The 24,112-nt window shown below is 45.8% G+C and overlaps 1 protein-coding gene across 2 annotated transcripts in view; it reads right to left on the bottom strand.

Annotated features, from left to right (window-relative positions):
* USP46 (ubiquitin specific peptidase 46) overlaps window positions 1-24,112 on the bottom strand; it is a 55,963-nt gene that overhangs the window by 4,230 nt on the left and 27,621 nt on the right. For both annotated transcript variants that reach the window (XM_037034076.1, XM_037034077.1), the window contains 5 exons: window positions 23,344-23,557; window positions 21,712-21,941; window positions 10,965-11,041; window positions 4,340-4,423; window positions 2,131-2,328 (listed from right to left, as the gene is read on the bottom strand). In XM_037034076.1, the coding sequence (XP_036889971.1) occupies window positions 2,131-2,328; window positions 4,340-4,423; window positions 10,965-11,041; window positions 21,712-21,941; window positions 23,344-23,557 (803 nt within the window). The remainder of the gene's footprint in view (window positions 1-2,130; window positions 2,329-4,339; window positions 4,424-10,964; window positions 11,042-21,711; window positions 21,942-23,343; window positions 23,558-24,112) is intronic.

The raw sequence follows: 24,112 nt of genomic DNA, 5'->3' as shown, positions 1-24,112 counted from the left end.
ACACCATAAGGAAAGAAGTAGAAAAGAACTACATGGCTGTTGCTGTGTAGTTAGGTTTGCACAAACGAGAGGACATTAATCCTAAATTTAGAGTTTTGTGTTTGTTTAGTTTTTGTCTTCAAGGCACCACTGAAGCCTAAAGGCTGGATTTGCCTTTGCTTGCCTTAAGTACAGGATGGCCTGCCCTGATCAGCTCCTGCCTTTCTCCAACCCCATTCAGCCACTCTTCCCACTGAGCTCCAGCCCTCTGGTCGCCAGTTTTCACACACACTGCCCTTCCTGGGTTGGGCCTTTGCACTTGGTGTGACTGCCTGCAAACCACCCCCTCCCTTGAAGGGGAGGCACCTCCCCTTGCTCTCTTATCACCCTCTTCATTCCTCAGAGCATGAATCAAATCATAAATTATGGTGTGGTTTGTTTTTGGTCGTGGCAGGCTGTGGTGTTCACTAGTTAATTAATTGCCTTTCCCACCAGCTCCTCAGCTTCACGAGGGCAGGGCCTCATGTCCTGCTCACTGCTGTGCCATCAGAGCCTGCCCGAGAACCCAGGAACCAGGGCTTCAAAAAATACTTGCAGCAGAAATCAGTGTGCCCACGGCAAACGTGGGCTGGGAGATCCTGGAATGAAGGAAAGGGCTTACTCCCCAACTTCAGCGCTCTCCAGTGCCCTCAGCCAGCCTGGCTCATGACCAGGATAACCACGCCTCTGGTGGGGAAGAATTGAAAGAGTCTTAGGGAGCAGCGTGCATGACTCGGCACCATTCGTCCTTGTTGCCAGGGCTGCTCTGACCTTGCGTCCCCGTTACAGAAGCTGACTGTTCCAGAGCCCAACATCCTGCTCGCCCCACAGTCTGTGGGGTCTCTGCCTTGCCCTCACCAGCGCTCCCAGGGTTCAGAGCTGGCACACAGAGACCCACACCGAAAACCCATCCACACCCTACACACTTCTGGTTCCTCACCACCTGTCCACAACGCCTGCCTCAGCCACAATGCCCTGCAGGGACCAGGCTCTGCCTCCCCAAAACCTCCTGCTCCTCCCAGCCGCTGGTCCCACCGGTGGTCCTACTGGTGGTCCTGGCTGGCTCCCAGATCACTGGACTCCTGGGTGCTTTCAAAGAGTAAGTGCTAGAACTATTCTTTAAGGGAAACACAAAGCTGGTTTATAACCAGCTGACAAATGCGAATCACTGAGAACATAAAATATTCGGCAATGTCAAGTTAGTATATGCAGGACAAAACGGGATGCTTCTGCTGGGAAGCCACTGTTCCTGACACTGTCCACCCCAGGGCAGGGCTACAAGAACATCAGGCCACTCCCCACGTGAACCTGCACGCCCTCTTGGTAAGGTCTGTCCACCACAACCAATCCCGGCAGGTGGAGAGGAAAAGACACCTGCCCTGTGGCATGTCCCAATCTAAAACCCGTGAGAGCGGGGCAAAGCTGTGCCCCCCAGGCGGACACAAACCTGACTCCAGGTGAGCAGGAGGAGAACGAAGGGGGTTCTCCACAGACTTCCCCATGCGTAGACATCTCCAAATTACGGGACAAAAAGTGTTCGATCAAAGGACTGAGACACCCTGCTCTTCCACGCCCAGGGGCCTGCCCTCCTACTCCCTCCTCTTTCTGATTATGCGGCTCCTCCCGAGCCCTAGGGAAAGGCTGAGATGCACGCAAAGAATTTCTTAAAGATGTATTTCCAATCGTTCAAGGTGCCAAGACATCAACTCTGATCCACTACATCCAGTCTTTACTCAGACATCTCATGATACTTGCGAAATCACATAATAGTAACCTGGCTTTTTAAAAATTAAAATCATAGCATAAGCGTTTATGCATCCCTGTTGTTTCAAACTCTTCCCAAGCATTATTTATAACCAATGGAGATTTAGTATTTCCCTTATGATAGAACATTTATGTAGTTCATTGTAATGCCACCTGTTTCATTTTATTTTCTGTGCGCATGTATGTATATTTGTATGTATTCTGAGACAGTGCATAAACAAGAACTTGGAAGAGATTCCTCCAAGTCCCCTTATTACTGAGTCTCAGCCCAGGAAAGGGCCGGCTGGGTCTGCTCAGCACAGGGACGACCCCGAGGCTTCGCGCGCATGCGCGGCCCGGCGCCCTTACCTGCCGCAGTGGACCACCACGGCGACCAGGTCGTACATGCGGTCTAGGTTCACGGCGTCACTGGAGGTGTTGAAGAGCCGGAGCTCCAGTGGGAAGACCACCCGGTAGGAGAGCTTGGTGTACCTGTGCAGCTGCTCCATGTACTTGAACCGCTTGAGGTGCAGGGCCAGAATCATGGGCAGCTTTTTGACTCTCATCCTAAGGAATCCGGAAATATAAAGTCAATTGTGCCCAACCCCAGTTAGGGGGACAGAACCCACTGCTGCCTGCTCAGGTGAGAGCAGGAGGGTGGAACTAACTGCAAGCAACCAAACACCTCACAGGAATAAAAGCAGGCTCACTTATCTAGAGCTGACTTATCCTACTTCCTCAGTGACCTGGAGCACAGTTGGGGGGGGCGGGGGGCTGCAACAGCGGGGGTCTGTCTGGTCAACGGAACATTCCAGAATCTCTGCATCAATGAAAATGGGATGCGCAACTGCTGAAAGTGGGATGCGCAAAAGACAGGACAGGTAAGAGCTCTTGGGAAAAGGGAGTTGGGGCGAGGACAAGCAAAAGGGTGAGGTCTGGCCTCCAGCAGGGAGCTGCAGACACTGCAAACCACCAGCATCAGCAAGGCCAACACGCCAAGCTCACTCTCCCTCCCTTCGTGCCCTTGAGCAAGTCATTTCCCTTCTCTGGCTCGCACTTTCCCCATTCATGAAAGGGAGGGCTTGGCTCGGGCTCTGTTTCCCAAACTGGGCTCATTATGGCCCCTGGCGATGCTAACACAACGTGGGGTTTCTGTGGCTGCGCTGGACGATGCCACCTCTGCTTAGAAGCTCCTCCCTACAGGAAAGGGACTGTTTTCTCATTTGATCCAACATTTCTCAAACTTATAAACACGGAAACCTTTTATCGCTAAGATGACCATTAATATTCCTTAATAAAAAGTCACAAAGACAACAAATTTATACAGTTTACTAGAATAGAGAATCTTCCGATTGTCTTCCAGGACCCCCAGTCTAGGAGTGCCCTGACCTACTGTAAATTCTTCACTTGTGCACATTTCAATGCATATTACTTGAAAAGAACAAATTTTAAGAGAATATTATTTAGGAATCTATTAAGGTAAGACCTTGTTCACAACAATAACCAAAGTAACATCAGCAGAAACATATGAATTATGGGGAGCCATGTATTTCATAGGAACATATGACATTTTAATGACCTTCAGGGCTGAACGGAAAACAACTTCATGCCACAAAAGAAGGCCTGGGCGGGCCCCAGGCTGACTCCGATTCCACAGCTGGGCGCAGAGGTGAGCCCCCCTGACTACTGACGAGAGCTAACTACCCAGTGCCTTCACTCCACCTGCCACCAAGACTGAACTGTTGTGAGTGCAGACACAGCACAGTGCGCGTGTCGGAGGGGGCTGGGTGGGGAGGTCACTTCACCCGCAGCTACGGGCCCCTGAGGGTTCAGGTGGCAGTCATGAGCATCTCTGAGTTACTGTGAACATTCCACAACCACAGGCAGGGCAAATTTAACTCACAGTAAGGCCTCATGGGATAATTAAGGTGTCAAGTTTCTTGGCTTCTAGGGGGACACAACAGGGAATCACGGGTTATCTCAGTTGGTCCAAGAGCTCTAACTGGCTGTGTGGTGCTGGGAAGAACACGGCAACCTTGGGTCCTACATCTGTTCAGAACGAGGTACCTTCCTTATCACCTGTCCATATAACTGATGCGCTCTTGCTTTCCTCGTGATTTGTTATTAAATAACTAATTGTTCAACCTCTTCTATCTTCTAAATAAAGATGTCCCAACATGTAGGCAATACTAACAAGGTGGCTCAGTAACAACTGTGTGTCATGTACTATGTTAAGTCCTTTTTGTAATTTCCCTTGAACCCCAAGGTGACAGTGATTGCACTCGATCACCACCTGCTTACCCAACACACTATCGGGCACACAGCAGCACTCAGTAAGTATTTGTTGAATGAATGCACAGATGAACCAATGAGCAAACAATCAGACAGGCGGACAACGTTCCAAGGTAGGCCGGCATTTGCACCCCGGTTTTTACAGTGTGGAAGGTGGCTGACTTCTCCCAGGCGACCTGGCTAGGAGCCTGTGCAACTTGGATTCAAAACCCCATCTGTCAGGCGCCACGGGCAGGCTCCTTCGCGGAACACAAAGCCACCCTCTTAAGCTAAATCCCTCTCGCACCTTTTCTGGGCCTCCTGTTTGCTGCAGCAGGTTTCGCAATAATATTTCTGCTCACTGCACAGTGTTTCTGTGTTGCTGAAGTCTCTGCAGAGAGAAATGTTTACAACTTAAAAAGAAGTCCAACATTGTGCTCGAGGACACTGCGTTCCGAACGCTCTCTGACCTGCGGGGTCATTTCTGAGCGAGTGGGGGAAAGGAGTAACGAGAAAAGCTCCTCCCAGCGAGTCGGCACTCTGCCGCCATGAGAGCCTGTCTGCTGGACCAGACTGTGATTCTCCCAGGAGAGGTTTTCCTAGTACAGCCTCACGTAATGGGACACAGACAGAGGTTTCCAACGGACTCAGGAAAAACTCGGGGCTTAACAGAGAAAGCCTGTCAGTTGGAGACATAAATAATAATAGAAAAATACTAACTATCATAAAGGCCCACTGTAAAGCTGGGTCCAAAAAAGTCAATCACATGAAATACAAGGTGGCATTACTATACGATCAGTGAAAAAAGTCTCTGTCGGGTGGTCTGTATTTTCCAAGGGCACGGCAGTGAAGACAGTGGACGTCAAGCATACACAGCTGCCCCTACACTGAACTCAGAAAGCCCACCGATCAGGAGAGGACTGCTCCCCATAACCCCTGCCCCCTGGATGTGAACTCCAGCCTGCCTCCTTTTGAGAACAAATGTCACTGTGATGTTATATCTGTATTTGCCTTATCACCTACTCATCATTTTCATTTTTAAATGTCACGGCCTGTCATTCTTGTCTGGTCATTGAGATTCTACTTAATTTTCCTGCAGTATGACTTCCAAGGCTGAAGAGAATGTGGAGAACATGACAACACCCCAGAGTCTTGAAAAGGTCTGTGACATTTCCTTACGCACAGGGAATGTCTCAGCGCCAGAATGATCCTGTTTTATTAAATCGAAGAATGCCACCACCTACACAGAACTTATCAAGAGAAACCACGGACTGTTTGTTCATTAAATCTCCAAATGTCTACCGACAGTACTGGGGACCGGGTGCTGGAGACTCTCGGCGCGCACAGAACCCGCGCTCACACAGCTCGATCCACCAGAGACACGTGCAAGGGAGCCACACATGGCATTTAGGTGCTCAGGGCAGGGTGAACGTAAGTCACTGCTGAAAACCCTCCAACAGTTAGTTCCATGCACTGGTGAGTAAAATCCAAATTCCATGCCACAGTGGACTGGCCGGCCCCCTGCAGGTCCCTGGCTGCCCTTCCGACCTCATCCCCCTCCCTGCCCTGCTTTGCTCCGCCCCAGCCACTCAGGGCTGTCTTCCCTGTATCTCACCATCAACAGGCTCCCTGTCGGGCACTTGCAGATGCCACGTTCTGCGCACTGATAACTCCTTTCCAGATGTTTCCATGCTGGCTCCACTCATGCAGAGTTCAGCATAAATGTCACCTCTCGAGAGAAGACCTCCCTGTCCACTCTCTCTGAACCCACCCAGGCCCTCTCCCGTCGCTGTCGTTTTCTCCCGAGCGCTCACTCGCCTCTATCTGAAACCGTCCTCCTATTCACTGACTACTTGCCTCCCCTCTAGGTCGCCTGGAGCCCGGCACTGAGAACACGCCCAGCGCATGGCAGTGCTCAATAACATGTGTCAGCTGATCGAATGAATGAAGACAGAGGCATGTGTACTGGGTCCGGGGGAAAGCCCAGGGGAATGAGAAATGAACTTAAACAGGGGTACTTCAGGACGTTTCCCAAGGGGTGATACCCGAGTCGGGTTCTCAGAGAGGGAAAGTATGCCGGCGGGCGGGCGGGAGGCAAGGACAGCAGACGGAGGGAACACCACGGCAGAGGCATGGAGGCCGGTACAGGGTGCACGCTTCTCAGAAGCTGGCATGGACCCTGAGGCCCTGGACTTCCACTAACCAACCTCAGCCAGAGAAAGACACAAAAATCAGACGGTGCTTTTTGAAAACACCACTTCTGGCAGCACCATGGGAGGAGAATTGGAGAGGGTCAAAAGGTAAGGAAACAATCTTAGAAAGCAATTATACTCAATCCCCGGAATTCAAGTGCTTGGTGCATAATACAGTCTCAGATTTAGCTGAATGAATACGGGATGACTCTTCAGTGAAGTAATAAGGTGAAAGCACTCCCTGGCCTGCGGAGAAGCACTGGGAGGAATGAGGCGGGGGCTGGGAAGGGGGAGAGATGAGCCCGGGGGTTGGTGGGGAGCCACACGCTTGGTGGTCTATAGCACAGACGAACCTCTTTGCTCTGCTACAGAACCAGAATAACCACAGCCAGCAGAACCATGAGTAGGAATTAACACTTTCTACTTACTCTAATTTCTCAAAGATAGTTTTCTAAAGCATTTATAGACCCAGATAGGTAGAAATACAGCAGAAGTTAGTACCTGACTTAAGGACCAAATTCACAAACAACCACTACCCTGCCGAGCCCCAGCTGCCTCAAAGCTTGATGCCCTGAGAGACAAGGTGAGGCTTTTAGGGGTCTGGGAGTTGAGAAGTGAAAAACAAGAGTAAGTCAGGAAAGGGGGGTGACCCCAGCAGGGAACCCCGAGGCTGAGCAGTCTGTCAGCTGATACTGTGTAACTGTTGGAACCACAGCAGATGACAAAGGCTGAGGAAACTTTTCAATAAGAAAGTTAAAGGGGAAGGAGAGAGTAGAGATGTCGTTCCAATGCTCAGAATAAAATGACTACAACAGAGAAGAGGTTAGAGAAAAAGCACAAAATTCTTGTATTTCTTTTGAGAAGAGTCACAGTGGGAATAAAGCACTTTTAAAAAATACACTTTGAGAACAAATCTAATATAAAATGCACCCCCTTTATAAAGAAATAAAACTATAAAACCTTGTGGGAACGTACACAAAAAGTCTTGAAAAAAATGGAAAAAAAGATTAGGTTCATGGATGGGAAGGCTATGTATCGTAAAGAGAGCTCGCATGTCCAAGTTAATGTGTATGTTTGACACATTTTAAAATTAAAATCTTAACTTTTCCACTCAACACAACAGTTTAAAAGCTGATTTTACAAATGTCTCAAGTGAATGCTTCCCAATCATTTCCATGTCGTGACCAGACAGAGAAAATGACATTGCACAGCCAGGAGCTACGGTAGATGGACACGGCCACTCCCACGGGTCTGCCCAGCCTCTAGGGGGCACAGAGACTGGATACGCCTGTGACTTGCCGGCCATGGCACGCCCGCGGGTGAGCTCTGTTGTAGAATCTACAGCGCTGGTTCTCCTGGCTGTTCGTTAGAATCAGCTGGGGAACTTCCCAAATAATCTCCATCTCCACCTCCCATCCGCAGCCCCTTCATTTACATCAGAATCTCTTCAGGTGGCACCCAGGCACTCGTTCTTGTTCTTAAAGCTTTGTCCCAGGGGGTTCCAACATGCTGTCTGGGCCGAGAACCATCATTCCCGATGCTCTGCAAATATTCACACCCATCTGAATATCCGTGTCAAAATGCCCATTCTGACTCATCCCTCCATTCCTTCTTGGGGGACACCTGAGATGCTACAGGTCTAAGGAGACTCCAGGTGATGTCAACGGCGCTGGTCCCAGAGCCCCTGCTGGAGGGGCAAAGATTAGAGTTGTGGTCCCTAAACTGCGGCCCCATCAGAATCACCCAGGAAATGGACAGCCGATCAGGATCACTGAAGTTGAAAGGGGTCTGGGCCTCGATTCTGACCCACGTGACACACACCCCAGTTTGAAAGCCACGGACTAGCATGTCAGAAAAGATTTAAGAAAGAAAGCCACGGGGAAGACTTGTGTGTCAGAGATCAGAAAACACGATGTAACGGCAACTGAAACAGAAACACGGGTCAGAACAAGAGAACAGAAAAACTCATCGAAATGTGGTGGGAGAGATATATACAAATATAATCTTTGAACAAAAGAAGTTCCGCACAATAAGTAGAAAACAAATTTAAAAAATAAGATTCATTTTTAAAACAGAGTTTGAGGAGAATCACAAGGCTACCTCCCTCCTGACACTGGTACCGGGAGAACGAGAATTTGAAACGGGAGGGAGACAGAGAAGCCGGGGTGGCTTCCGAGCGGAGCTCTGGGAGGACCACGGTGGGTTCTGCGAAGGAGCCGCAGGGGAGGGACTAAGGCACTAAACTGAAGACCTTTTACCCAAAAGGCCACATAAGAATAACTTCACGTACTTTATGTTTTTGCCTGAGGCCATTCCTTAACTTTTCAAAAGCAAAAAGCTTACTCGGTACCCTCTCGTGATAAAGAGGGCTCACCTGGCTGAAGGAACTGAGATTTGAAATGCCAGAGTCACAGCTCGGCGACCACGGAGAGCCTGTATTCTGAACCTCTCTGCCTCTTCTCCCATCGTCTCCCCGGGACAGAAGGTCACTGAACACACCCTGTAACTGATCACCAAAAACCATTCTGGAAGGAGCAGGCAGAAATCTGACATTTAAATTCCACACTTTTAGCTTGACTTTTCAACTTTTTTCATCATCAACTGAAAGATAAAAATATCACATCAGAAGAGATATGCAGACATGATGTTACAGAAGAAACTTCAGAATCCTAATTTTAAAACAAACTTTCAAGAACACAAGCCAAATTAAACCATGAAAAGGGTCACCAGGGATGGCAATCCTTCCTCTCACCCTTTGTCTCAGGCAGAACGAGCGATGGGATCGGCTGGCATGGAGTGACCCCTGGCCCTCTCTCCTGCTCATCTCCTCCTGGGAGAGGTGAGATGTTAGGTGTGAACGAGGGCAGGGGTACATAAGCCGCTCAAGGTCTAGTTTAAGGATGATATAAAACAAGGATGGGTAGGCACTGCGAGAGTACCAGCCTGGACAGTCCAGGCAGATGAGAACCTCCCTGTTTAAGAGGGACCCCGAGGCTATTTCGTACTCACCCATCCGTCCCAGCTCGAACATCTCCCAGCGCCTCTAGCCTGCCTTCCTCACATATGCGTGGCCAGTACACACATTTCTCCAGTGAAAAAAATGAAACCATAAATCTGGGTTACATTTCTCTACAACCAGGCTCTCAAAGGTTGATATTTTGACTAACAATTAACCCTTCACCTAGCTGGCCTCATAGCCAAGGCCACGGCCATCTGCCCTGTGGAACAACCCTGACAATGCTTCGAAGAGAAGGGAAGCAGCCAACCTCCCTAACCTACTATGTGCTTCCTAACTCCCCTTCTCAAAGAAGGCATATGGACAAATACCTTCCTCCTGTGCCCTCACCTGCGACTAAGGCTGGCACACCTCACCTGAGGTTTCTATTCCCTGAGATCACAAAATCTTAGGGAAATCAAACATGGCTGCTTCTCACAGGAAGATTAGAAACCCTCACCATAAAGGGAGCCATTCAGAAGAAAAAGAGGCCACCTGGCTTATGAAATACTTTGTAAACAAAGAGATAACAAACTTGTCCTAGACCCCTGAACTCAAGGCATTTGGAGACAAGGGCTGATGAACCGAACCAAACCAACGGCAAGTGCTGAGGGACCAGCCTATCCCTGTTGAACGGGGGGTGCAGGGTGGGAGGGTCAGACTCCTGGGAAATGGGAGGGCAATCCATCCCCGGCTCACACGATACATTACACCCGGATGGACCAAGCTCCTCCACATTGGAGTTGGTCCCTTTGCCCTGAAAGATGACTTGCTTACAGTCACCCACCATGGCAAGTCCCTTTAATCCACATCTGCTAAAATGTCCCAAGTCACCTACACCCCTGAAAGAGCAGTGCTGCCACTCTGATAAAAACCGACAGCGCCTGGTTCCGACACTGCAAAGCGTCTCTGAGCTGCAGTGCCCTGGGCAATGGGAGGCCCGCCTGCCCGCCGGCCCTGCCCTGGCACCCGCACCCTTCAGACCTGTCTAGCCCCTTTCAAAGCACTGATACTATCTGTTGATCCCACCGAATGCAAGGACTACAGGAGGGGTCTCTGGTGCTCAGTCCTCCACGCCCGGTGTCCAGAGCAGGGCCAGGCTAACTATAAGCACTCACAACCTCTTAATGAAAACAGGGGAAGAGAGCAGGGAGGAGAAAAGGACACCATGTCTTTACATCCATTTTCAGCACAATTTACATATGCTATACCTATAGTTATCCTGGGCATGGCTTATTCTCACACTCCGGGCTCCTAACCTCCTCTGAACCCTAATGAGGAGAAAATTTTCCCATGAATTATCTCCTTCAATGCTGGAAGTCTGAGGAAAAGGCAATTTCCCCAGTGGTTCTCAGCTCAAAAGTGCATGAGCAGATCACCCTAGAAAAGAAAGGAATGCAGGCATCTATAGAATTTGTTAACCTAATTGTGTAACTGATTGTGTGTGTGTGTATGTGTGTATAAGAAAGTCTCTTTACTACAACTGTATTCAAGATTAAAAACTTATTTCTGAACTTAATGATTAATGGCTTCCACTTGATCCTCTCTCTTCTTAGCAGGACTCTTCTCCAGAACGCACATACTTATTTCTAATCTTTCTCGGAAAAGGAGGAGCAGAAAATAGGATTACACAGGTTTAACAGAAAGCAAGGTTATTTCCTGAGGAAATACGGGCTATTCCCCCCACACACTTATTTACTAGCCTGATCAAAAGCCCCGACCACAGTCAGAATTCAGGAGGTTACCTTAGGCAGTGGGTAATAGAAGTGTTCTGCTCCACATCGACGGAAAGATCAAGAAAATCTTCATCTTTGCTACTAACCTAAAGCAAAAAAAAGAAAGAGTATTAGGCACAAAATAAACAAGAGACCTCATACCTTAAACACTCAGAGGTAACAACAAGCACAACTGCCATGAAAGTTCACTGCAAATATACAAAGTTCACTTTGGATATTCACTGGCAGATTTACCTTGAAAACAACCCAATCTACAGAAAATCCCAAATTTTCAATTTAAGCATCTCTACCCCAGCTGTGATTCAGAACTTTTAGTACTTAAAACTCCACCAGATTCCTATTCCTCTCTAGTCTTTTCCCCCACTGCGCCAAAGTAGGAAGTATCAGGCAGATCTCCACAAATACAGCTCCGACTGGCGGAATAAAGATGAAAATGGAAAAAGGACAAGTGGCTTAGATGACCTACACCCAGGTGCTCACCCCTTCATTAACTTGCCCGCACTTTCTGCCAGGCCCTTGGAATCACTCCCTTCCTCCTGCGCCTGGTCACTCAAACTGCGTGAGCGGCCAGGGAGCCACGGGCTGGAGAGTCATGCTAGCAACCCACGCAGCTGTCCTTTCATACATGGTGGCCATTGTTTGTGGAGCCCTGTGCTGTCTGTGATAACGAGTGGACCCAGGGCTGGCCCACCGTGCCGTGGACTGCTCTCAGCTGAGCTGGCTCACTGGCCCAGGCTATTTCTCAGCCTTGCTACAGCTCACAAGACACCAGTTCTGGGCTCCTACTTACTGAAGCTCACCAACTAAGTGCTTACACTCCAGCAGTTCGCCAGCAAGCCTGGCGTTTTACTGTCTTGGGAGTGAGAGGGGTGAGTTGTTCCTGCAACAACTTTGAGGTGCTCAGTCATTTGGCAACAAAATGAAAATCATGCTCTTCTTTAAATGTGAAAATTACCCTGCGACCCGATACTCCACTGTTAGGAAATTATCTAAAAACATATTCAGAGATATAAATACCATCTCTTATTAGAAGTACACACAAGGACATGTACTGAGGCAGACTGTGCAGCCCCACACCCTCTCTCTGCCCCATATAAAGTGGATGACGAATGCCCAGTTACTAAGCCTTTCCGTACCTCAGTTTCCTCATCTGTAAAGTGAGGGCAGGAGGAGCATCTATTTTGTAAGGCTGTTTTAATATAAATAATACGTGTAAAGTGCTTCAAGAAGTAAAGCACTCAACAAATCATGGAAGGGCAGAAAACTTTAAATGATCTAGAATGGTCAAAAAGCTGGAAACAGTTTAGGGTATCATATTAAATGAAAGAGTTGGCTATATAGTTATATAAATTAATTCCAACTTTATATTTAAAAAGGCCTCTATACAGGGGTGAACAAAAGTAGGTTTACGACTGTGACTATGCAAAACAGAGTTTATTCTTGTATTATTTATTAATGCATTCTCCATACAAACAACTGTAAACCTACTTTTGCCCACCCCTGTATATTTACACACACACACACACCCTTATCTCTATCATCCTAATTGAATTTTTTATGGCACTTTTTGCTGCTCTGGTATAATGCAGAGAAGGCCCCAAATCTTCCCCATTGCCGCTGCTAGCCCTTTTGCCACACGACCTTAGGGATCCCAGGAGCCCCTGATCCCGAGTTCAGCCATGCGACTTGCTTTGGCCAGTGGAATGTCAGAAGGCATGTGATAAGCTGGAATAAGCTCATAACATGGGGCTTGAATAGCACTTGTGACATCGTTCCCTTGCCCTTCTGTCATTACCATGACAAGGGCTGGCCCAGGCCAGCCCACTGCACCCAGGAAGAAGATGAGAGACCTGCGGGGCAGAGCTATTCTCACAGAGGTGCCCAGCCCAGCCCAGCCCGGAGGCGAGCCCCAGCTGGCCTGCAGACACATGAGCGAGCCAGATGAAACACAAACACACAAGCTCAGCCACAGCCACAGCTGCATGACTGTAATAAATCCGAGTGATCTATGTCTCAGACTTTTGGGGCGGTTTGTAACAAAGCAACAGATCGCCAGCACGACTACAGCGGGCCCCGAATAATGTGTTGCTCAACAATGTTTCCGTATGACATTGAGGAGATGCCCCAAGAACTTCATTCTTGCTTATAGCAACTAGCCTATTGGTAAAACTGGTCTCCTTATACATGGCGTCACTTAAAGTCACAAAGCCTATAAATGATGTCAAATGAGAACGTACTGTATTTAACATTTTGGTCATTTTATTTTTACTTGTTTACTGCCTGTGTCCCCCATGCTAAAATGAAAGTTCAAGAGACTGGCTTCAATAAATGAATGAGATCCTGGCATTTCAACTCGCCTCCAGAACATGTCAAACTGGGATCATTTTACACTAAGCCCAGCTACCTGAAGGCTTTGGAGAGCGAACGCAAACAGGCGGATGGGAGCCTGCACTCGGAGGAGGAGAGCTGCACAGAACGAGCTCACGTTTTCACAGCCCACAGGTAGGGATCTGGGGTCGGGGGGAATGTAGCCCTTCTGGGCTAAGAGAGAGAAAACTGAATCTGGGAAATCGTGTCCACCAGCAACAAAGGGGAAGAAATCAAAGAGCCTATCCCAACCCTGCCTGCCTGCCCACACGTGTGGCCACACACACTCAGAGAACGATCACAGCGACTCAGCTGGAGACGGAGGCCTGACCTCTCACTCAACCTGCTGCCTGAGAAACGGAGTTTGCAGCTGGAGTCCAACCGAGAGAACCGCTTGCTAAGCCAGAGAAACTCGCTACTCACTGAAGAAAAATAGCAACTCAAGAGTCTCAAATGTAACCTTCTCAGTGTCCTAGATACAGTGTAAACGTACAGTACGTAAAGAAGCAGGGAAATGGGAGACACGTCTACAATAAAACCACTGAGACCAATGCTGGGATGACCCAGATGTCAGAACTGGCCAATACGGATTTTAAAGAAGCTACGACAACTATTTTCAGTAAAGTAAAATCTATCTAAAATGAATCAAAAAAAGAAATCTCAGCAGAGAAATAGAAACAGTATTTTAAAAGGAGAGAATCAAAAGGAAATTCCAAAACTGAAACACTAACGCCCTGGATGGATTCGTAGCAACGTTGGGAAGGCGGAGGAATGGGTGAGCAGACTGGAAGGTGTATCAACAGAAATTACCCAGTGAGAAGAATAAAAGTAAAAAAGATTTAAATAAAAATTAACAGATACTCAAAGACCTTTAGATAATTTTATATATGTAACTGGAGTCCCAGAAGGAGAGGGGAAAGAATCAGGCAGAAAATGGCTGAATATCTCCTAACTTTGGTGGAAGACAGACATTTACAGATTTCAAAATACTCAACAAACACCAAGGAGGATAAATACAAAGAGGGCCAGCCAAGGCGCATCACCGTCAAACTGCTGAAAGACAAAGGTAAAAAGAAAACCTTATAAACATCTAGAGAAAAATAATACATTACGAGAGAATGATTCGGCTGGAAGGCAATCTCCCATCAGAAATCACAGAGGCCGAAGACAGCGGAACCACGTCTTCAATGTGCTAAAAGAAAAAACTATCGATGCAGAATTATCATATCCCATGACTACATCCTTCAAGAACAAAATCAAAATGAAGAGTTCATTATTAACAGAACTGCACTGCACAAAATGTTAAAGGAAGTTCTGAAAGCCAAGGGGAAATGGTTACCAGACGGAAATCCAGATCCTCGAGAAAGACTGAAGGGCACAAAGAATGGACATTATGACATCATTCTGTGGGGTTTGTAAGGCTTGTAAAAGTAGTACAAAAGTAGTACATGCGACAGTTACGGTGTGAAGGACCAGGCAGGGCGGGGACAGAGGAATACGTACCCAGACAATTAAAGCTTTCTACGTTTGGGGTGAACAATAATATTATTAACTCTAAGTGCACAGTAAAAAGTGAAGAATATACATCACGACCGCTAGAGCACAGGTGGCAAAGACAAGGACCATGGGCCCGCTGCAGCCCTCCACCCTGCACCTTGTTGCTACCCGGTGGCAGCACTGGGCTCTCACTGAACTGTTAAGGAGCAGTTGCATTCACACAGTCCTAACATTACATTCGGCCCCTTGGAGGCAACTGTGAGGCTGATGTGGCCCCTGGTAAAAATGAGTTTGACACCCAGGCTCTAGAGGTGTGTGGGGTGTCAAACCACTGAAAAACAGCATCAATATTCAAATAGCTCTTTTAGAAGGTAGAGAAGAAGAAACACAACAACAAGAACAGAGGTCGAGGGGAGGTAGAGAAGGGTATGGGGGAGAAATGGTGACGGGCAGAGATTTAACTTGGGGCGAACACACAACACAATGTACAGATGGTGTGTTGTAGGACTGTGCCCCTGAAACCCGCATAATTTTGTTAACCAGTGCCACAGAATAAATTCAATAGGAAGAAAGAAAAAACATAAGGGGAATAAATAGAAAACAAATAATAAAATGGAGCCCCAAACCCAATAATTATATTAAACATGAGCACAATAAACATTAGAACTAAAAGGCAGAAAATGCACAATGGACTTTTTAAAAACAAAGCATGAACAGTTATATGGTGTCCTAGATAAGAGCTAAACTTTAAATATAAAGCCCCAGGTAGAGTGAAAGTAAATGGATGGAAAAAGATACACTATGCAAACAGTTCACGTAAGTTTTAGTAGGCTCTATTAATATCAGATAAAATAAGTTTTAGGAAAAACTATAAGAAATAAAAAAGGTACTTTTAATAATTGGATCAACGTGCTAGAAAACCATAGTAAAAAATATGGAAGCCCTTCATAACAGAGCCTCCAAAATGCATGAAGCCGGAACACTCTTCACCAATAAATATGAAATCAACCCTATGCTATAATTCAAATACACCTCAAAAACGTTATACAAGTAAAAGAAATGAGACACACAAAAAACACATATTGCATGGTTCCATTTATATGAAACGTCCCAAAAAGCAACTATCTAAAGGCAGAAAGCAGCCTACTGGCAACCTGGGGCCTGCGACCGAGATGAGCTGCCGGACACGAGGGATCTCACTGGTGTGGTGGCAATGTTTAAAAAATGGACCCTGACCATATACGCACCACTCATCAAATTCTTTATTTAAAAAATCACTGAATGCATAAAGTTATGGTATAGAAATTATCCCTTAAAGTTGGTATTAAAAGGAAAAAATTCAAAGCAAAAACTGACAGAATTAGAGGGCGAAATAAAACAGACCCACAATCATAGTTATATGATTCCTCAGCAACTAATAGAAAAGGTAGGGTTGGAGGGGGAACTTAAAAAAACAGATCTGAACAACTCTATCAGCCACCATGGCCTACTGACAGTTACAGAATACTATGCCCACCAACTGCAAAATACACATTCTTTTCAATTCGGTGGTTCTCGGCAAGGACAAGAGCCTTCCAGGGGACATCTGGCAATGTCTGGACACATTTTTGTTGTCATGTCTTGTGGGATGCTACTGGCATCTTGCAGGCAAAAGTCAGAAACGCTGGCAATCAACCTAAAATGCACAGGGTAGCACCCCACAATAAAGAATTATCTGATCTTAAATGTTAAGTTCCAAGGTTGAGAGACCCTGTTTTCAAATTCTTTTAAGAGGGCAGACTATGCGTTAGCATTCAAAACACATCACAGTAAATTTACAAAGACTGAAATCAGACAGCATATATATTTCCTAACCGCAGTGAAATTAAATTCTAAATCCACAACATTAAGATATCTAGGAAAACCCCAAATATTTGAAAATTAAACAATATACCTCTAATTACTGCAAAAACAAAATTGCAAAATAATCACAAAGAAATCAAAGGAAAAAACTTCAAGAGAAAATCAGAAAATATTTTGAACCAATGCTAACACATCACAATGTATGGGATGCAGCTAAAGCAGTGCTTAAAGGAAAATGTGTAGCTTTAAATGTCCATATTAACAAACAATAGAGCAGGGACTATCTTTTCTTCTTGTTCTAACTGCTTAATAGCTAGAATACTGTTCAGCATTTAGTAGGTACCCAATAAATATTTACTAATTGAATGAATAAATAACAAAACAAAAGGCTAGATGAGCAGAAAGATACCTAAATGCCAACAGGGAAATCTGGGTGACAGAACTGAATGATTTTCTGTTTATACTTTCTGTTTTCTTAAAATAATCCACAGGTATTTTGGTTTAGGTATCAAAATTTTTTCTAGACCCAAATGGCCCTTCTCCAGGGAAAAAGAGCATGAAAGCCAGCTGAAATCATGCATAATTTAGACAGCGAGGGTCAGGTTCCACCAGCGCCCTGGTAACTGGAAAAGCACGAAAACAAAGAAACACTGTCTCTCTCCTGCCACACGGAAAGCTTCTTCTCTACCGAGTTGTTTTAGGAGAGAGGGAAAGGCACAGATCTAATTAACTAATGGAATAAAGTGACTGTAACTTTCTCAATTCCCAATGCAAACTGCTTCCAGAATCAAGAGTGAGAGAAAGCACTGCTCGGGTGGTAGGTCAGCCCTGCTGGGGAGATCAAAACACACAGGAACCCTCCCGCCTGAACCGCTCTCTCTCCCTGCCCAGATTGACAGAGTCGAAAGCAATGAGTGATCAAGCAATTTTTTCTTCTTTCTCTCTCCCCAGAAAGCTGCCAGAAAATAAAACCATTTTCTTCCCACACACAAGGATCTCATTCTGGTCTAACTGAAAATACAGCTTGTCTCCACGGAAACATATATATCACCAAGACTCTGATACTCTCAGCGAGTCCAGGCTAACATCTTATTCTCCTTTCTTTTCCCCCCATTCTGGGCCTGGAGCTCCCTGAAAAATGCTAGTTTAACAAGGAAGGAAGCGACCCCCCCGCCTTGTTCTTCTTCTTAAAGTAATAATTACAAATCAATTAACAGGACAGATTAATTTCTAGGGCATACATACATATAAATCATGAGTTTTGCAAAGTCACCGAGTCATTAAAACCATATTCAAATATGCTTCTAAGTAAATTCAGAGACTCCTTTCCAGTAGTAAAAAAAAGGTGACCAGGCAGGAAGGAGCCCCATGCTATTGGGCCAGGAACTGAAAATGAGCCGGCTTAGGGCAGTGCCAAAAGGTGGCCTTGGGACAAGCGGCAACTACAGGCCACCTGGATCCCAGGAATGCAGAATCCCACCCGGCCACACTGCCTACCCCCGTCAGCTTTCATGAGGGCTCAGAGCTCTAATGGATCAATTGTAACTCCTGCAGATAAAGCAAAAAGGAGCTATACAGCCCTGGTACTTAATAAAGTAGTTCTTTAGACAATCCTCGGCTCAGTAGCAGACAGAAATGTGTCTTAAAGCCACCAAGAAGCATGGGAAACCATAGGTTTGCAGAGCAAAAACTCAGTTTAAATGGAAAAGGAGGGGGGATTGACAACAAAATTAAGCTCCAACTGGCCCTGCAAATGTTATGAACCGAGTGAAGCACCCCCAAGGGAGTGCCGAGGCTACTCTGCAAAATCCCCATGCCTCCATTCTGAAGCATCTTGTTCAAGGTTATCTAGGAAAGTCAGTACCGCATTACCCCTTAAAATGGTCTCTCCAAGTTTACTGCAGAAGGAAACTGTTTGTCTCCATAAATCTCACAGCTGACATTTGTACTGCAATCATAAGCAACATTTACCAAGGGTGAGACCCAGAAGAAAAAAAACACACCACATTGTTTTCTGAAAGCATGAAGGCTGGCACACGGAGTTACCCACAATTAGAGGAACTAGCAGCCAGGCAGCTACAATAGCCAGGCTCCCGGGGGGCTAATTTGCTGCTCGGGATCTGGGGCAGTTTAATCCCACTGTGAGATTTCACAATTCTGACGGAAGTATAGTTTAAAGGCTGCCTGCCCTGAGCAGAGGACATTACTCAAAGGGTGCCTGGTTTCTCATCTTGGGAGGGAAAACTTTAACGCTAAGTGTTCTCTTACACTAGGTCCTCAACATTTGACAGTCCAGGGGGAAAAAAGCCTGCAAGTTATGTATTTTCTTAGAAAGTAGAGCGCTTTCTAACGATGAGAGCTTTCTAAAAACAGAATGCATCTCAGGAGATCGAGTTCCTCGACTCTGGACAGGGCCCAGGGGACGCTGGTGACCAAGTGGCTCTGGTGACACAGAAGGGACTTGGGCGTGGGGAGAGAGGACTAGGTGACTCGCAGGGTCCCGTTCAGTTCGAGAGTCTAAGAAAGTGGAGGCAATTACCCATGAAACTCCATGGGGGATGAACACTCTTGCCTCAAGTCATCTAGTAATCATTTCAGGGAGAAACACGGGTAAGAATAAATCTGACTGCCCCACCCTCCAGAAAGACGCACCCACATACCCCATGCGCTTCCACAAGCCAACCACACATGGTTGGAATCCCATTCTGGCAAACTCTAGTTTCATCCAAAATTGTTGGAGAGAGCTGTGGGCTCAGGCCTCCCATCTGTGGTAACCCTGCAGGAAATAACAGGCTCGGCAATGGCTTTTTCAGTACAAGCATTTGAGATGCACTATTTGCATTTGTTGGGACCTGTTCACAGACAAAAAAAACAAAAACCAAAAAAACTACACATACAACTGAGTCTCTCATCTGAGCCTTCCTGAAAATCCACACGGAATATTGGAAGATGGAGTTGGTAATGTGTTTCTTTCAAAGACTGAAACAAAACAAGGTATTTTATTGATGTAAAAAAAGGCAAGAGAGAAAAAGAAATATAAAATAGGTGTGTTAAATAAAAACGAAGAGTAAGATGGTAAAAACATACTGCCATTTCCTACACATAGTAAACACTGCATGGGTGTATCCAGAATATGGGAAACTCTACAAATAACCCGATTTCTTCAACAAATAAACTATGAGAAAGAAAATGGGGAGAAGTGACCTCCAGACTAAGACACAGACTGACCAAGTGCAACTGTGGGGACATGTGTGTATCCTGATTTGAATTAGCAACTGCTAAAAAATATATCTGAAATGAGAAAGGTTCCAGCAACACAGTGAGTAAATAATGTCTTAAAGGACTTATTTTTTAAAAGTAATAGTACTTATGTTTTGAGTAAAAGGATTTCTTAACTTTCAGAGATATAGAACAAAGTAATATAGAAACTACAAGTGAAATGATACATAACCCAAGATCTGCTTAAAAATAGACTCATCTGGGGGTGGGGGAGGGTGTACGGAACGGGCGAATGTGTTAATCACTGATCCCAAGTAACACATACACGGGATTTATTACACTAATTCTGTGTTCATTTGAATTTTAGTGGAATATAAAAGACAAACGAACAGAAGGAGAAAGGAAAGAAGGAAAGATCTCTAGACAGATAAGTATGTGAAGAAAATGTTTGGGCAGGATATATTTCAAAATATTCAAGTGGTTATCTCTTGGCTAATGTGATCGTAATGCTTAGAAAATGTTGTAAATTTATCAACTCCAGGTGGGGAGACTGCTGGTAATCTTAGTACTTTTGCTTCGCTATGTTTTCTAATTTTTCTACAGTGAAGAAATCGGAAAGTTGATTCCAAAACTGTTTAAAAGGACAGAAAAAAAACTGTCAAAAAAACAAAGAGCCTTCCACTTAAACCCACATACTTTAACTACTTTTAGGTCACAGCCCCTCTGCAGAATCTGTTGAAAGAAACTTCCTCTCTCCATAGAAGAAAATACACACTCCTACAGGATTTTTCATACCATGTGAGGAAACTCTGAGACCCCTGATGAACCCCCAGGCATTCTCGTCATCGCCAATTTACAGAGGAGGTGAAGACAGACAGGTGGGACATACATACAGGGTCCCATCACCACTGAGAGCCAGTTGAGTGGCTGAGCCAACATACAAACTCGCTGCCTAACTCTAGAGCTGGGTTCTTTTTTATGGTTTTTAGGATTGTATTTATTTATTTCAGAGAGAGGGGAAGATAGGGAGGAACAGAGGAGAGAAACATCAATGTGCAAGGGATCAGGTGCCTCTCACACATGCCCCAAACAGGCACGCCATGCAAGCATGTGCCCTGACTGGGAATCGAACCAGCGATCTTTGCAGGACGATGCTCAACCAACTGAGCCACACTGGCCAGGGCTAGAGCTGGGTTCTAACTACCATATCGCATGGCCATACATAGAATTAAATCCAATATACCAAGCAAACATGACAGCCTGAATCATATTCTGGAGGTCATGTCTTCGAATTCAACTAACACTAAGTGACTACCATGCGCTGGACTCTCCAAACATGGAAGCCGGCCCAGCCCGCACAGCAGTGATGTAAGGGCACTTGCCTAAACACCCAGCTAACTGCTGGAGAATCAGGAGTCAAGCCTGACGTCTGACCTGAAGTTCCCCATATCACACTACTGATTTCCTTGTAGTTGGGGGGATGGTCTAAGTCACACATAGCCACCTTGTAACCAAAATCTTTTCAAGATCACTGGTTGGAGGTCCAGTTCAACAGTTCAATTGGTGAGCCCTAAAATTTCCCCAGGATGCAAAGTAATCCAGTTGTTGAAATGTGCCCTCATCGCTCTCCCTGAGCCAGCTGAGTGACACATCTTAGATGGAGACGTGCTTCCTGAAGTTTGCACCTGAGGTTATGCACACACATAGAACTGTATGCACACAGTGAAGACAAACGCCAGGCACTAAATACGGCACCAGGTCACACTCACACACAACACAGCCTGTACAAACAGGCACAAGCAAACTACACGAGAGCCAGCACAATGCTTACAGTTTCACAGTTCAAGCATCGAGTTTCGTTGGTGAGCGTTCCCTGAAAAATCTCATGGACCCAGGTGAGTTCCGGTTTATTATTCTCTGCAGGTTCATTCATGTTGCCATTTTTTAATTTCCCATTTTGTTTCTCCTGTTTCTTCTCTTCCTGCAGGATGTCCGCAATAGTGTTTAGCAAATAATTTAAAAATTCGTGAGCATCCTGCTGCATGTAGTTATCAAAAAGATCTGGAAAGGAGAAGGCCATTATTTCAATCTCTGATTCTTGAGAAGCGAACGAAATGCTCAATTTTACAGCCACTCTTCAGTGTTTATATTGAAAGGATGGGCAGGTATGGAATATATTCATCTCTACTTTGTAACTTCAGTAGGGAAGTTTGAAAAGAATTTTTGGTCATTTCCATTTTGTCGCACCCACCAAGAACTAAACTCCCTGTATTTCCCTAAAGCCATGATGTAAATAAAAGCCACCAAAATAGTTTTATTCTACAAAAAGAGAAGAAAAATAGCAGAAATAAATTTCCTGATAAAATATCAATATTTAATATGATGCGACCACCAACGACCACTGATTTACTCTGCAAGTTATCCCGAGCAACTGGGGTCTCTTCCCAGAGATCGTGTTAAATTCTGGATCAGCCCGGAAGCAGCTTGCACGAAGCACGTAAGGGAGCTGAGGGCTGCTTGTGAGAAGGTATCTACTGGACGGTGTTCCGAAACCAAACACAAACACTTCCGGAAGCCCACTGCCGTCCCCTGCCACGCGGACAAACGGGCCTGGGATGGATACAGCTGTGAGGCCTCATTATTAATCACGTTCACAATGAGACTCCGGAGAGTTCTGCCCCACCCCCGCAGATTATTTTTATTCTGGTCCGTATAAATTACAACAATTTTAAAAGACAGCAATCAAAATCAAATGAGACTTCATAAAACAAACATCTGATTAACTACAAATCTGGTGGAGTAAGGCTGAAAATCTAGGATGAACACAAATATCAAATATGTTTCTAGTCACAAAAATTACCAATGCAAAACTTCTGGAGTAACCTAGTCTCTACCACCACTGCCCCCACCCCAAGAAAAGATATAAATTGACAAAAAAAATCAGGTGACAGCAAGACATTTTATCAAAGGTTAACAATTTAATATCTTTCAATTATCTGAGGCAAATAAAAATCACAGGTATTATTTTTAAAACAGAGGCTCTGATTAGATAATATGCATTTACTTTAATCACTTATGACAAGTTCCTAAAATAGTACTATTTTATTCAATTACTGCATCAACCTATTTCTTCCAATGAGTTTCCTGCTTAGAAGGCTGCCTTGGGCAATTTTCCCTCTTACGATGGTCTACCCAGGAAAAAAAGGCTTTCCAACTGTGGAATAAAAAGACCATTCAGAACTAAGATGACAAATCTGAATTTTTTAAGCATGTTTTTTTATCCAGTTTTGTTTTATGTGTGCTAGGAGAAAGAGAAATATCTTTCCTTTAAAAAAGTACGTTTTGGCAGTGGACCATCCTATGTTCCCCTGGGGGAGAAAAGGGGTTCATTCTGAGGACACACCCACTGTCGATTCTCCTTATTTCAGGCCCTTACGCACATTCAGCGCGCCATGCCACTCACCATTCTCCTTCCTCAGCCTTGAAATGAACTTCTTGGGTGGGATCACTCCGACCTTCTTCTTCTGCGTGGCGATGCTGTGGAAAAGGTCTGCCAGGCACGTCAGCAGGTTCTCCTTCTTTTTTTGCTGGGCCTTGTACGCCAGCACGTTCTCCCGGAATGGCCGGCAGAAGTACAAGGCCTGCAGCACGGAGTTACAGTAGCACGTGTTCCCAAACTGCCAAAGGACAACAGGGACGCTTCAAATCCCAGTCGGGGGCAGGCCACCGCCACCGGCCTCCGCCGACCGGCCTGCGTGTCCCTGTGCTGGGGTCCTGCTCACCAGGTCAGGAAACTAGTGAACCCCTCGGAACACGGACGGTCAGCTGGTCAACAGGGACATGAACACAAGTTTACACCAGCCTGGTGCCTCTCTAGTCCACCACCATCTCTGAAATGATAGTAAGTACTCTGCCTGGATAAAATATAAATTTTTAAAAAATCTAATAAGAACTTCTGATGCTTAAAAAAAAAGAACAAAAAAAATGACATAATCTGGGGACCCAGAAAAGCAACTGGCTAAATAAAAGACACCACGTGGCAATACATCCAAACTCCCTGAGGGCAAAAATAAAAATCCAGATCAACAAGAAATCCAGGGACCAGGAAAACACCTCGCTTAGATGAAACAGCCTCCAGGGAACAGGGTCCTGTTTCAGTTTTTCTCCCTCAGAGTCCCAGCGTCCCTGCCCACTGGCTTCAGACCAGTCTCCCCTCTTCCTCCGGAGCCACG

This window comes from Sturnira hondurensis, unplaced genomic scaffold (assembly GCF_014824575.4).
Source record: "Sturnira hondurensis isolate 20B ecotype Veracruz unplaced genomic scaffold, ASM1482457v3 Scaffold0022017, whole genome shotgun sequence".
NCBI classification, from domain to species: Eukaryota; Metazoa; Chordata; class Mammalia; order Chiroptera; family Phyllostomidae; genus Sturnira; species Sturnira hondurensis.
The sequence above is the reverse complement of the archived record's forward strand: the minus strand, read 5'-3'. Positions and strand labels throughout refer to the sequence as shown.